The sequence below is a fragment of the Misgurnus anguillicaudatus genome, chromosome 1 (assembly GCF_027580225.2).
Source record: "Misgurnus anguillicaudatus chromosome 1, ASM2758022v2, whole genome shotgun sequence".
Taxonomy (NCBI): Eukaryota; Metazoa; Chordata; class Actinopteri; order Cypriniformes; family Cobitidae; genus Misgurnus; species Misgurnus anguillicaudatus.
Genome location: NC_073337.2, coordinates 10,852,968 through 10,867,338, shown reverse-complemented (window position 1 = coordinate 10,867,338; position 14,371 = coordinate 10,852,968). Strand labels below are relative to the sequence as shown.

The following is a 14,371-nucleotide window of genomic DNA, read 5'->3' as shown; positions in this document are numbered from 1 at the left end:
TTCTTGTAACAGTCTGTCAGAAAAACGTTCTGTTTTGTATTAAATTTATAAATATAGCGCTTTATGATGCATCACATTATATAGTTAATTATTTTGATGCGTGTTTTGTTGTTTGTTTTGTAAAACTAACATTCAGAGTTGAATTTTTCCACTAGGAATTTCAGCCCCTTCGATAGCTCAGTTGGTAGAGCGGAGGACTGTAGAGGTATGAACACTGTCATCCTTAGGTCGCTGGTTCGAATCCGGCTCGAAGGAGGAAATTTTTTTCTGTGGAAATCTCTTCAACAGAACTTTGTATTAATTTAAATGTATTCGGTAATATTGTTATATTGCGTGTTTTTATTATATTGAACAGAGAGGACGGCGCAGTGAATGTCCTGCTTCTTTATTACTACTAACGTTACACAACACACGACCGAAGGCGTCAGCTGAGAGCTTGCACCAAAAGCATTGCAACACCGCTCTCTAGTGGTACTTTGCCGTAACGAGATTTATAAACAGGTGGATACTGGTCGTTTTGCAATCCGAAGGCTGCAGCCACCGGAGGTTGCATTTGTAGGATGTCAGGAGAATATTAAGAATTATAAAGTTGACTGTTATTCTCAGTTAATCGTAAATTGTTGTAATATGCTTATGACTTTAAAAATACACCAGGCTTGATGACGTATTCAACCTGCATATGCGACCTCCGAGGATGCAGCCTTCCGATTGAGAAACGGCCTTTGTCACTACTGCAATATCATGCACACTATGGCCGTTTCTCAAACGGAAGGCTGCACAGTGTTTTTTTTTTATTATTGCAAAGAACGTACAGTCTATGGTACAGACATACGTAACGTTACATACAGAATAGTAAACACATATCATAGCCACAACTACAAAAACAAGAAGAGATAACACAGGAAAACAAATACATATAATAAATTAAAAAAGGAACACCTGAACATGATCAGATGAAGAGATCAAAGGTAGAGCAAATCCTAACAGTCTATTTAGCTTTTTTATTAGTTGATACTGAAATTAGATTCAAATTATTTTCCATTTCTTTCAGGAAGACAGGTATGGAGTTGTAGAATTTACATTTTTAAATGTAAAATTTACATAGAAAAAAATTAAATCGATAACAAAGCATTCATTTTCTTTTGTAGGGTCTGCGTCATAAAAGCAAAATATAATAAAGGCTGCAGCCTCCGGAGGTCGCATATGCAGGCTGCATACGTCATCAAGCCAGATTTATTTCAGTTGAGCATTACACATCCACAAGTCGTGAGCATATTATAACAATTTACAATCAACTAACTATAATAGTCAACTTTATAATTGTTAATATTCTGAAATCAGACAGTATTTACAAACAGTATTATATATGCAGCCTACAGGAGGATGCAGCCTTCCGTTTGAAAACGGCCAATTTTGATTTTGCTTTTATTTATTTATTTTGCTTTTATCGTAGCTTTTATTTGATTATCTAAAATTGTCGTAATCAGGGTAATACTCTGAATCTGTCGTGTTATTTAAACATCATTTCGTAAATGTGCCTTTAACGCAGTTATTTATGTAAACAGCACAGTAATAATGCTAATGCTAATGCTAATACCACTTAGCATCGTGGGGGATTAGCTCAGATGGTAGAGCGCTCGCTTAGCATGCGAGAGGTAGCGGGATCGATGCCCGCATCCTCCATACTTTTCAATGACAACACTCAATAACTCAAATATATGTCAGAATGAAAACGTCGAAATGTAAAAACAATACATAAAATGTAAAGGTAATTTTATTCCAAAATTAACAGAAAGATTATGCATTGGTACGACGCATTGCATTTTCTGATCACCAACAAATAGTTCCATATTTTGCTATTAAATTGTGAATGTAAAGTCAGTGCGAACACTGGTGTGTTTTGTTTTGTTCAGCTTTTATAATGTTTTAAACAAATTTCCGGTTTACCATGTCCTTGGAATCAAACCAGCCAATCCCTGTGCTTTAACGTTATGGCTAACCCAATCAGAAGGGAGAGCGAGTCCTCTGCAAGCCAATCAGCATACTGTGTACTGTTGCTGTTGGTCTGGCAGCTGATGAGGGGTTTGTTTTGGGTTTAAAGAGTCGCCTAGTGATCGCAGAAGAGAAGAAATAAAAACAGGTATTTCTTTAAAACGCCGCGATGACAGATGTGTCCCTGTTTATATTCGCGTCTTTTCCTCATGCCGTTCGCACCCGATGCGTTTTTTTTTTAAATCATTGCTGAATTTGATATTAAATGGCTGAAATCAAGCTAGCGAATGCTAACCTTACTAGCAGCTGCAAGAGGTTGAACGCTGAAATTCAGTCTTTAGTGCATATTTATGATTTGTCGAGAAGTAAAAAATGAGCGAGGTTTGCTATACATGTTTGAACTTAGGAATGTCACGTACAGATGTACAATCAATGGTACAGTCAGTGATGATATCAGATGGTAATATCATGGTGTATGACTATATACTTTGGTAACAAAATAATACTATGAGGAACTTCAAAGAGCTGTTATATTACTTTCATGTCAATATCATGATAATAATTATTAAAATAGAGTGCTATTGTTTTTATTTGTAAAACAATGGTACTGGAATGTTTTGTGTAAGATGATGATGATGATGATGATGATGATGATGTCATCCTGACTTGAATTTCTTTCTGACCCATTTCTGTGTGTGTCCTGTATCAGTTTTCAGTTTTTAACAGAAGCTGTGATGTTGTGTATGTGATGAAGATGTCCAGCACTGAATAAACTCTCAGCCTGATTCCGGTCATGGAGTTCCGCTTTGGGAATGTGGTATTCAGTTCCAGCTTTGATTCTGGAAATCTTGCCCGTGTGGAGAGAGTGGATCATTCAGAGACGGATGGCAGCAGACAGACCAATGCTTCAGTGCAGACACAACCTGACTATGAGTTCAACGTCTGGACCAAACCGGACTGTGCAGACACAGAGTTTGAAAATGGCAATCGGTACAAACTATTAGCAGATTATTTTAATATCTCCACGGTATGATGTGATTGTTGTACATCTGTTAAAGTTTCTGTGTGTGTGTGCAGGTCATGGTTTTATTTCAGTGTGCGAGGTTTGTTGCCGGGGAAACTGCTGAAGATTAATGTGATGAATATGAATAAGCAGAGTAAACTGTACACTCAGGGGATGACACCGCTCGTCCGCTCAGTGCCTGTTAAACCACGCTGGGAGAGGATTCGGGAAAAACCCACGTTTGAGGTATAGCAACACACCACAAAAAATGGTCTTTTCTCCATTTTAAATCTAATGCATGAGTTACTTTATCTTGTCTTCTGATATAAACAATATCCAGCTATTTTTGGTTTGTCTAAAAAAAACTATAAATAACTTCTGATTAAATATAACTGTCTGTGTGTGTTTGTTTTTAGATGTCAGACAGTCAGTTCATCTTGTCTTTTGTTCATCGTCTACTGGACGTTCGAGGGGTCAACACATATTTCGCCTTCTGTTACCCGTTCTCATACACAGAGTGTCAGGATATGATGCTTCAGCTAGACCAGAAGTTTCTGAGCAGCACACACACACTGGGACCCTGCAGGTACACATAAGCACCCACAAACACACAAACACAAACATCCATCCATCCACACTGGGACCCTAAAAGGATAGTACATACACAAACGTACACACACTGCAGGTACACACACACACACACACACACACACACACACACACACACACACACACACACACACACACACACACAAACAGCTACACTGGGACCCTGCAGGTACACGTAAGCACCCACAAACCCACACACACACACACACACACACACACACACACACACAAACAGCTACACTGGGACCCTGCAGGTACACACACGCACGCACAAACAAACTCACAAACATACACACAAACACACACAGCCACACTGGGACCCTGCAAGATCATACACACACACACACAACCACACGCGCGCACACACAAACACATGCGCGCGCACACACACAGCCACACTGGGACCCTGCAGATACACACAAGCACACACACACAGGGATCCTGCAGGTAAACACAAGCACCCACAAACACATACACGCAAACACACACACACACTACGACCCTACAGGTACACACACACACACACACACACACACACACACACACACACACACAACCACACAGCGTGACCCTACAGGTACACACAAGCACCCACAAACTCACACACACACACACACACACACACACACACACACACACACACACACACATACATTAATACACACATAGAGACCCTGCAGGTACACATAAGCACCCAATGCGTCTGCACAAACATGCACGCAACAAACTAACATACACACAAACACACACCCACATACAGGTGGTATACCCTACAGGTATACACAAGCACCCACACATACACACCTACACACTGGGACCCTACAGGTACATGCTCGCAGACACACACGCACACACACACACACACACACACAGCCACACTGGGACCCTACAGGTACACATAAGCACCCACAAACACACACATGCCCGGATTGGCCATAGGGAGGACCGGGAGAATTCCCGGTGGGGCGGTCTGTTTTTTTGGCCACAAGGGCCGGTGGTGTCATGCCACGGGTTGAAGGTTGCTGCTGTCCCTATGCTGCCAGAACTCACAGCAGTCCCACTCGCGTAATTTGCGGGTGAAAGTTGCAAAGTTTATTGTGTCCCGAGTCCCGACCACTTATTGGAAGAATTCTTGCATTAGGGTTCATTAACATCTGCATGGAAAACGCAGGACGCACCTCGTCTAAAGCGCACGCATGTGAACACGAGTTTCGTTTCAGACGCAGGTTTTTTTTTTTGAGTGTGCTTGCCGCGCGTCTAGATTTAAAATAAACTTGAGCGCGACTTCATACGAATGGCCTCTAAAAGGAAAATTATCTACAAATCGCATTTTTTTAAGTCATTGGTGTAACAATGAATCATCTATTAATAATCATTCGCCTATTCATTCATTCTCTATTGCAAGAAACAAAATTCTTTTTATGCAAAACCATCTCAGTTTATTGGATATAAGTAAGTTTCAGATGAATATGATGTTTTTTCAAGTAAAACAAAATGTTGCAAAATCCATATATATAATTTCTGACACAAGTTAGGCCTACCATACGTTATTTGACAATATACATGATCCAAGTATACTAAAAAAAAGATGCTTTCCCTGCATACTTTATAAATCTTGCTTGTGTATTGTATATCAGTGGTTTCCAAGCTTTTTCAACCAACAGGTAATCTCAAGACCCACAATTTTTTAAAGAAAATAGAAAATAGAAGAAAACACAAACACATTTGTTCCCTTTCAGTAGTTTTTGAATAAGTTTAATGGAATAAAATGAAAATACCTTATGGGGCTGCATGGCAAAAAAAATCATAATTGTTTATGCTACTGTATTTGCATTAAATTGTAAAATGATATATTTGAAAAATACAATGAATTGCAAGGCTTCAGAGAACAGTGCACTATTACACACTTATATACTACTGAGAATTCAATTACACTTTAATATAGTCTGTCATGAACTAAGTGGGCCGGTCTAAGGCATCAAACTCCAGGGCTGAAAATGAGTCCCACCCCGGCCCTGCACACACACACACACACACAAAAACACAGCCACACTTGGACCCTGCAGGATCTTACACGTGCACACACAAACACAAACACAAACAAACAAACAAACACACAAACACAAATACACACACTTAGACTTTGCAGATCACACAGACCTCATAGTCTCTCTTTCTCTCTCTCTCTCTCTGCAGTCCAGTAGACAGTATTTACTACCACAGAGAGATCTTGTGTTATTCTCTGGATGGAAACAGAGTCGATCTCATCACAGTGTCGTCCTGTCACGGCCTGATGGAGGAGAGAGAACCGCGGTTGGACAGACTGTTCCCGGACCTCAGCACCCCACGACCTCATCGGTTTACCGGCAAACGGGTAACAGACGCTTTCTGAAATTTAACCAATCAGCAGCTTTATCAGACTTACCAACGGTTACATTCACAATTCGAGATGATTTAAGAGGAGAAACTGCACTGATCCATGTGATTCTATATTAAAAGATAATAATAATAATCAGACGGTGCCGGCAGATTTTTTAAAAGCACATTAGAGGTCTGATCTGTTATTTGTCCGTGTGCAGGTGTTTGTTCTGAGCAGTAGGGTTCATCCGGGCGAGACGCCATCCAGTTTTGTTTTCAATGGATTCCTGAACTTCATCACGAGTCAGGATGACCCACGTGCACAGACGCTTCGCAGGATGTTCGTCTTCAAACTCATTCCCATGCTGAACCCTGACGGGGTCATCAGGGGTCACTACAGGTCAAAAGTCACACTAAATATTTGAGTCATCATCATCAGTGCTTGTTTGTATTTTTTTGCCTAATGAGAACAATTTCCTTAAAAAATGAAAGCTTTTATTAAAACATTTCAGCTGTATTTTTGTTTAATTTTAATATCAGACACAGTTTTCACCTGCATGTTTTTATGATTTGTGTCTTTATAGGACGGACTCACGAGGCGTGAATCTAAACAGACAGTATGTAAATCCCAGCCCAGATCTGCACCCCTCCATTTATGGTGCCAAAGCTCTCCTGCTCTACCACCACGTACACAATCGCCTAGGCAACTGCACACCCCCCGCCCTCAAAACTTCCGACCAATCGAACACCACCCCTCCTCTGACCACGCCCACTGAACTAGAACACAGTCTCAACTTCCGAAATGAGGCGGATCGAGGAGAGGGGCCGACGCTGGACCTGTCAGAGATCCCCATGCAGTTGGAGGAGAGCTGGGAGAAGGGCGGAGTCAAAAGGGAGGCGGGGTCCTGCGATGAGAACGAATCAACGATGAACAGAGGTGAAGCACCTCCATTGTTAAACCCTGCCCCTTCTGAACAGGTCCCGCCCCAGGACAGCGGAGTGGCCTATTACATAGACCTGCACGGGCACGCCTCCAAAAGAGGATGCTTCATGTACGGCAACAACCTGTCGGATGAGAATCAGCAGGTGTGTGTGATGATAACGCAGGTCACCATTTCACACTAAATATAAATTGAATTTGTTTACCGTATATGTTTTTTTTTTTCACCACAGGTGGAGAACATGTTGTATCCAAAGCTCATCTCGCTCAACTGTGCTCATTTTGACTTCATGGGCTGTAATTTCTCAGAGAAGAACATGTACACACGAGACAAACGTGACGGCCAATCAAAAGAGGGCAGTGGACGGGTGGCCATTCACAAAACCATCGGCCTGGTGCACAGGTACTCTCCTGACACGCTGTTATACCGCAGTAAACAAGCACAGTGTGCTATATTTAAATCCTTATGTGTGTGTTTCTCATGTTTAGTTACACGCTGGAGTGCAATTATAACACGGGCCGCTCGGTCAACACCATCCCACCCGCCTGTCACGACAACGGGCGAGCCACGCCCCCTCCGCCACCAACCTTTCCTCCGAAATACACACCTGAGGTGTACGAACAGGTATGTCTTCACATGTGTCCACAACAACACTTCCTGTATGAAACGATTGACACGCTCATTCGCTCGTCTTGTATGTACGATGCAGGTCGGGCGAGCTGTCGCGATAGCAGCGCTGGATATGGCGCAGTGTAACCCGTGGCCGCGGTTGGTTTTGTCTGAGCACAGCAGTCTGATGAACCTGCGGGCATCCATCCTTAAACACGTGAGGAACAGCAAGGGCCTCGCCGCCTGCAACCGCAAAAACAGCAACACCAAGACCGCCAGTCCACCTAAACCAGCGTACGTCAACCCGCCGTCTCTTCCTGATTTGTGTTCAGAATGAGAGCGGAAATCATTTCTCTCTTTGTCTGTGAAGTTTGAGCAGCTCGGCTTCAGAAAACTCCCTGAACCGCTCGCGCTGTAACGCAGTGGGAAACAGACAGACGTCTCCGCAGCTCAAAAGCTCACCGAGCTTCACGTTCGGCTGCAGCGGGCCCAGCACGCAGAGGACCCCTCACAGGACCTTAGGGCCCGTCAAAGGTAAGCCTACAAAAACTCGGTAAATGACTAACAGTGAAGATGTTATATTAAAATTGATTGTTAGGTTATCAGATGTGTTGTGTTTGTGCTCTGCTATAGAGTGTAAAACTCAAGAAAAGAAACGTCCACATCACCAGAACCAGCGGCTTTCCCTCTGCCAGCCGCCTCCTACTCGCCTCCCTCTCTCACCTTCATCCTCTTCCTCCTCTCCGTCCTCCTCTTCCTCAGGAGGTGTGGTCAGAGTCCCGGGTCCGTGCTCCATTAGTGTGTCAGGTGTGTACTCTTTACAGCCGCCCAGTCTGGCTCAGATTCTGCCGTCCGGCTCCAGTCTGCTCTCCAAACTCAGCCCTCTGTCCCCCTCTGCAGGCTTAACTCAATGACAGCAGCACCTCGCCTGAGTAAAGGGTCCCACATTCTGTGTTTCTGCCTGTCTTTGAGAGCTGTGAAGATGTTTTATTTTATGTTAGATTTTACACCCTAAGCGGTTGAATCTTTTTTCATGTAGCACCTGTGAAGATTATTTAATAGATTACAAATTAAGAGATATTATTTATTAGGATTAAATCTTTATGACTGAGGCCTTACATTACAATATGAGTTTAAAGTGCACAATTATGATTAACATAAAAACATCTCCAAGTTTTTTTTTAAACTCCAAATCAAAGTTACTATTATACTTACAATAAAGAAAATGAAGACCCATTAAATGTTTTGTATTATTAATTCCACTGACATATACATGCACTGGTATTAAAGGGAAACAACACAGTTTTTTAATATTTTACTATGTTCTTACCAACTTAGACAAATTAATACATACCTATCTTTTTTCGGTGCGTGCACTTTACCTTTGCGCAGCGCGTTGTGAATGTGTTGGCATTTGGCGTAGCCCCATTCATTCCTTAGGATCCAGGCAGGGATTAATTTTAAAGCCACCATACACTTACATGTTTTCCATACAAGACTGTTACACGAGTGAGTATGGTGGCACAGGATAAAACGTGGCAATTTTTAAGCAGATGAAAAGTGAGAGCTGTGTTGTGTGGTGGAAGAGCATTTGGTTTGCGGCACTTTGACCTCGGGCGCAGTAACAACATCACTCCTGACTATCACCCTCTCGCTCAAACTTCTGTTAAAGGATTAGTCCATTTTCTTTAAAAAAAATCCAGAGAAGGGCATTTTAATGGACTTTAATGGACCCCAACACTTAACAGTTTTAATGCAGTTCAAAATTACAGTTTCAAAGGATTCTAAACGATCCCAAACCAGGCATAAAGGTCTTATCTAGCGAAACGTTTGTCATTTTTGACAATAAAAATATGCACCTTTAAACCACAACTTGTTGTCTTCCTCCGGCTGTGTGACGAGCCAGCGTGACCTCACGTAATTGCGTAATGACATCGAAAGGTCACATGTTACATATATGAAAGCACATTTGCGGACCATTTTAAACAATAAACTGACACAAAGACATTAATTAGTATCATTCAACATACAACAACGTCTGAATGGTCCTCTTTCTCGACACTTGTAAACACTGGGGCGTAGTTTCGATACATCATACGTGACCTCTTGACGTGATGATGTATTGCGTGAGGTTGCGCTGGCGCGACAAGAAGAGAAATACAAGAAGTTGTGGTTTAGGGGTGCATATTTTTTGTTTTTCTTGTCAAAAATGACAGTCGTTGCGCTAGATAAGACCCTTAAGCCTCGTTTGAGATCGTTTAGAGTCATTTGAAACTGCAATTTAAAAAGCATTAAAACTGTTACGTGTTGGGATCCATTAAAGTCCATTAAAATGGGAAAGGTCCTGGAGTGTTTTCCTCAAAAGACATGGTTTCTTCTCGACTGAACAGGGAGGGACATCGTCATTTTGGATGGCATGGTGGTGAGTAAATTGTCTGGATTTGTTTTTTAAGAAAATGGACTATTCCTTTAAGATTACTGCGCCTGAGGTCGAAGTTCCTCAAACTGGGTTTTCTTCCGCCATACAATATAGTTCTCATGTTTTATTTTGTGCCACCATACTTACTCGTGTAACTACTCATGTAACAGTCTTTAAATGGGGAAAGCATGGAAGTGTTTGGTGGCTTTTAGGTTCATTCCTGTTTGGATCCTGGGGAATGGATGGGGCTGGGCTGAATGCTGACACATTCACGACACGCTGTGCGAAGATTAAGTGCACGCATTGAAAGAAGTTGGGTATGTATTAGTTTGTCTGGGTTGAGGTAGGAATATAGTAAAGTGTTGGAAAACTGTGTCATTTTCCTTTAAAATAGAGCTAATTTTCTTTATTGAAAGTATCATATGTCTTTTGATTTTGAGGTGAAATATGAACTGGACATGTCGATTAGGTTTATAAGATTCGTCCTATGAGAAAGCGAAAGAAATCAGATAGCAGTTAGATTTACTGACACTAACACAAGAGAGTCCCTGACATAAACACCAAATGATATAATATGTTTGTTTAAGGACACATTGCACTTTTATTGTTTATAAGTAAATGTATTTACAGAGTGAGACAATGAATGTATGGGTAACATTAGCAAAGACTGTAGCGTGTGTGTGTGTGTGTGTGTGTGTGCGGGCGTGCGTGTGGGGAGAGAGAGAGAGAGAGAGAGAGAGAAAGAGAGAGAGAGAGAGAGAGAGAGAGAGAGAGAGAGAGAGAGAGAGAGAGAGAGAGAGAGAGAGAGATGTTTCATCCACATAGTCCTGCTGATATCCCATAATTCCTTCAGCACATGTCAGAAGTTCAGATAAAAAGCACATGACAGCTGAAGAAGCTTCACAGAACACATATAGCCATTAGCATTTAAACTATTTAAAACTCTTATAAAACATAAGTAGTTTAAATTCAGTGTATGTCAATAAGAGAGAAAAGCATGGTTGTGCTGGTGTTCATCTGTAAGGTTTGTGTGTTGATGATTTCCGATGGTCAGTTTTTGTTTGTGTTTGTTTTGTCTCTGTTGTGATGTTGTTCATCTCTGTCTTTGTATACGTGATATGTTGTTCTTTGGTTATATTGTAATAGTAGACTGAATGAATGTTCTTCAGATTTGTCGCTGATGTTTTATGATCATCATATAAATCTGTATTATATGTATCCTGTATGAAAATGCTCTGTGAGCTTCTCTCATCTGTTTGATCTTTTCTCTATTAAACATTCTCAACTGTTTCAACTCAAACTGTCTCTATGACCTTTGACCCTTCTATACAGTTTCTGTACTCTTGATCTTTCTCTGTGTGACATTTCTGTTTTTCCTGCCTGTGAAAATAACTAAATGGCATTAAAACGATTAATTGAACTGATAAGCAAAATAGTGTAAAATAATAAGTCTTGTTTTTCCAAGAAGCATAAATCAAACAAAATCTAGTTTCATTTATGCTTCAAATTTTGAAAAAAAAATTTTTTTGGCATTTGCTAAAATATCTTAAAATAATTATCTTGTTTTTTGCAGTTGTACTTCTCAAATATATTTATCTTGTTGATGTTCATATGTCACATCAGAAAGCAAGATAAAGATGATTATTAATAATATTGATGTACTTTATTGTGCATTAGCACTAGTTTATAAATCACACAAACATTTTACAGTCCTGTTCGAATTGCGTGTTTTATATTAAAGGGGACATTTCACAAGACTTTTTTAAGATGTCAAATGAATCTTTGGTGTCGCCAGAGTACGAATGTGAAGTTTTAGCTCAAAATATCATATAGATAATTTATTCTAGCATGTAAAAATTGCCACTTTGGAGGTGTGAGCAAAAATGTGCATTTTTGGGTGTGTCCTTTAACATGCAAATGAGCTGATCTCAGCACTAAATGGCAGTGCTGTGGTTGGATAGTGCAGATTAAGAGGCAGTATCCCCTTTTGACATCATAAGGGGAGCCAAATTTCAATGAGCTATTTTTTCACATGCTTGCAGAGAATGGTTTACCAAAACTAAGTTATTGGGTTGATCTTTATCACATTTTCTAGGTTGATAGAAGCACTGGGGACCCAATTATAGCACTTAAACATGGAAAAACTAGATTTTCATGATATGTCCCCTTTAATGAAGTTAATACAAACATGACAAAGCTATCATAGGCTCTGTGTGTTACTATAGTTACCGGATCTTTTCACTGTTACCATCATTTTCCATGGTTACCAGATTTACATTACCTCTCTGACTTCATCAGCAGTCCATCAATGTTTTATGATCAGATCTGATCATTCTCTCTGTGTTGTTACCTAGGCAACAGCTTCCACGAGACCCGCCCTCTCAATCACAGTAAAGACTTTCCTCTGCGGGGTGGGCGGGACATCAGGACTGGCAGATCAGGGCCCACCCAATCTCAAACGTTCCAGCAAAGAAAACCAATCACAGCACAGGTAGAGCTCACCTGTCGTAGGTGCACACACATTTATTAGAAGTGTTCGTGAACAGAACGATGGATTCATAGATGATTCTCTTATTAGGAACATCATCAGGAGTCATTGGACCTCATGAGGACTTCTATAGAATACAGCAGGTAAAATTCATCATCGCTATTCCTGATATATCAGATGTCAGTGGTGTACTGTATCATCTCTTTCCTGTAATAGATGTGAGCTAAAGCCACGGCCCAGTCGAATTCCAGTACGGAGCGCAGTCCCACCTCTCCCGGGTGGTCTGGAGACACCCGCACTGAAAGTGTGGAAACTAATCAAACCCGGCATCAAAAAACACTGGCCAGGTCAGAATCACACCCACAATTATAATGTGGTGAAAGATAATAACCAACATGCACTGTTCCGTTCTTCACAATAAAGCCAGAAACATTTATAAAGAATAAAATCATGTGTTTGGTTTTTTTAGGTGTGTCTGGGAAAGACGGTTCTTCTCTGCGTCTGGCCAACAAAGTTCTGCTGAAGAGTAAAGATCAGAGATCTGTAGACCTCACTTAAACTAAAAGGCACTTCTGTCCATTATTGTCTCATTCGTGTTTTGCAGTGAAATTTGTCAGACTTTAGTTTTTATCCAAAGTTTTATGTGAATGCTTTTATGATATATTTTTTAAAGGATTGTGGTACTGCTTATAAAAGAGCCAAAACTCTAATTGAGTAAATTCATCATGAAATCCTAATACTGATGAGTATAATGTGTCTTTCTTTATAGATTCTTGTGAAGTCATGGTGGTTTTCAAATCTTCACATATGTGATAAAAAAAAATACTATTGTTAAATCTGTGTATTTAAAAGCAATAAATATTATTAATATTTATGAAAACGACGCTGACTTTGTTATTAAGAACACACACACATGCACAAAATACATTACAATTTGACTTGTTTATTATCATAATTTGCATACAAAATGTAAATTTACAGGCTGGATCTTCCCCATTCTCAGTGTTTGATGTTCGTCTGGTCCCTGTACACAACCTGAAAGTCAAAGAAACGCATACATCAGTTATTAGTGTATCACCTTACTAAAAAATCCACATAAGACCAGCATAAGCTGGTGAGCTGGTATTGCTGGTGTAGCAAGCTAGTCTGGCTGTGTTTTGGTCACTTTTTAAGCTGGTCTAGCTGGACTTAGCTGGTCAGGCTGGAAGACCAGCCGACCCACCAGCTTTGCCAGGCTGGGAGGACCAGCCCAAACCAGCCACCAGCCCATGCTGGTCTTAGCCGGATTCTTCAGTAGGGAAATCGTGTGTGTGTGTGTGTACCTCTGTTCACTCCACACATAGCATCACTCCAGTTTCTTTGGGTTGTTGACAGCAACATAATGATATAAAACCACCAGAAGAAAGAGCGATACCCCCAACATGTTGGCAAATATCGCCAGCTGCACGTCTGTCACCATCACGCTAAAAACAAAACAAAAGGCATGACCCACTTAGTTTATAAATGTGTGGTATTGTTGGTTGTCTTTGTGATAATACCATGTACTATTTTATATTTTACATATGGTAAAGTTACTGTAAAGACTAAAATTTCTAACATGAAATTGTAAAAAGGTACATGGTTATAGTAATTCCAGACAGACTTGATACAAGGAACAGAGCACGTAATGCAGAAAATAAATAAACCTATAACAATATAAACATATCATCAACGCATTTATATTTTAAAAGGAAACGTCAATTACTTACATTTATGTGTTTATGATGTTTGTGCTGAATGAGCTCAAACGACGCAGCTCTAAATAATTCCGGGATTCTGACACGTCACGTTCATACGGGTCTCTTAAGAATGCGTCATTTCCTGTATAAAATAATTAATGATTATCTGAATTTTTCTGTTGATTTCTGTTCAGCGGATCAGGGAATAGCTTATTTGTATTATTTCGCTTTACA

At 40.5% G+C, this 14,371-nt stretch overlaps 2 protein-coding genes and 2 non-coding genes across 8 annotated transcripts; 3 read left to right on the top strand and 1 right to left on the bottom strand.

The window, feature by feature from the left end:
• Positions 1 to 166: 166 nt before the first annotated feature.
• Positions 167 to 255, top strand: trnay-gua (transfer RNA tyrosine (anticodon GUA)). Its single transcript is given in 2 exon segments — positions 167 to 203; positions 220 to 255. It is a non-coding gene; the product is annotated as a tRNA-Tyr (tRNA).
• A 1,355-nt stretch (positions 256 to 1,610) lies between these two features.
• trnaa-agc (transfer RNA alanine (anticodon AGC)) lies at positions 1,611 to 1,683 on the top strand. Its single transcript has one exon. It is a non-coding gene; the product is annotated as a tRNA-Ala (tRNA).
• A 61-nt stretch (positions 1,684 to 1,744) lies between these two features.
• agbl5 (AGBL carboxypeptidase 5) lies at positions 1,745 to 12,985 on the top strand. Of its 4 annotated transcripts, none has more exons than XM_073866137.1 (16): positions 1,745 to 1,768; positions 2,702 to 2,982; positions 3,070 to 3,241; positions 3,412 to 3,581; positions 5,801 to 5,978; positions 6,184 to 6,362; positions 6,547 to 7,048; positions 7,136 to 7,305; positions 7,392 to 7,527; positions 7,613 to 7,806; positions 7,883 to 8,046; positions 8,119 to 8,319; positions 12,286 to 12,422; positions 12,510 to 12,562; positions 12,636 to 12,766; positions 12,889 to 12,985. In XM_073866137.1, the coding sequence occupies exons 2-16, from the start codon at positions 2,786 to 2,788 to the stop codon at positions 12,975 to 12,977; spliced, it is 2,673 nt and encodes an 890-aa protein (XP_073722238.1). In that variant the 5' UTR covers positions 1,745 to 1,768; positions 2,702 to 2,785; the 3' UTR covers positions 12,978 to 12,985. The 4 variants fall into 4 exon arrangements, with proteins under 4 accessions (XP_073722238.1, XP_055046380.2, XP_055046382.2 ...); XM_055190405.2 differs by lacking the exon at positions 1,745 to 1,768 and adding an exon at positions 1,893 to 2,140; XM_055190407.2 differs by lacking the exon at positions 1,745 to 1,768 and adding an exon at positions 1,898 to 2,140 and having other exon boundaries at positions 8,146 to 8,319.
• A 357-nt stretch (positions 12,986 to 13,342) lies between these two features.
• On the bottom strand, positions 13,343 to 14,324 carry ost4 (oligosaccharyltransferase complex subunit 4 (non-catalytic)). Of its 2 annotated transcripts, XR_008640004.2 has the most exons (3): positions 14,168 to 14,324; positions 13,742 to 13,882; positions 13,343 to 13,454 (listed from the first exon to the last, which is right to left on the bottom strand). XR_008640004.2 is itself a non-coding variant. In XM_055190412.1 (2 exons), the coding sequence occupies exon 1, from the start codon at positions 13,876 to 13,878 to the stop codon at positions 13,765 to 13,767; it is 114 nt and encodes a 37-aa protein (XP_055046387.1). In that variant the 5' UTR covers positions 13,879 to 13,882; the 3' UTR covers positions 13,343 to 13,454; positions 13,742 to 13,764. The 2 variants fall into 2 exon arrangements, 1 of the variants encoding a protein (XP_055046387.1); XM_055190412.1 differs by lacking the exon at positions 14,168 to 14,324.
• Between the last annotated feature and the right edge of the window lie 47 nt (positions 14,325 to 14,371).

What these genes read in the sequence shown, in the direction of transcription:
- agbl5 (XM_073866137.1), top strand. Translation starts at nt 2,786, where the DNA reads ATGGAGTTCCGCTTTGGGAATGTGGTATTCAGTTCCAGCTTTGATTCT. An exon ending in GGGAAAAACCCACGTTTGAG is followed by an intron (nt 3,242 to 3,411) that starts GTATAGCAACAC and finishes GTTTGTTTTTAG; the next exon opens with ATGTCAGACAGTCAGTTCAT. An exon ending in GTCATCAGGGGTCACTACAG is followed by an intron (nt 6,363 to 6,546) that starts GTCAAAAGTCAC and finishes GTGTCTTTATAG; the next exon opens with GACGGACTCACGAGGCGTGA.
- ost4 (XM_055190412.1), bottom strand. Translation starts at nt 13,878, where the DNA reads ATGGTGACAGACGTGCAGCTGGCGATATTTGCCAACATGTTGGGGGTA.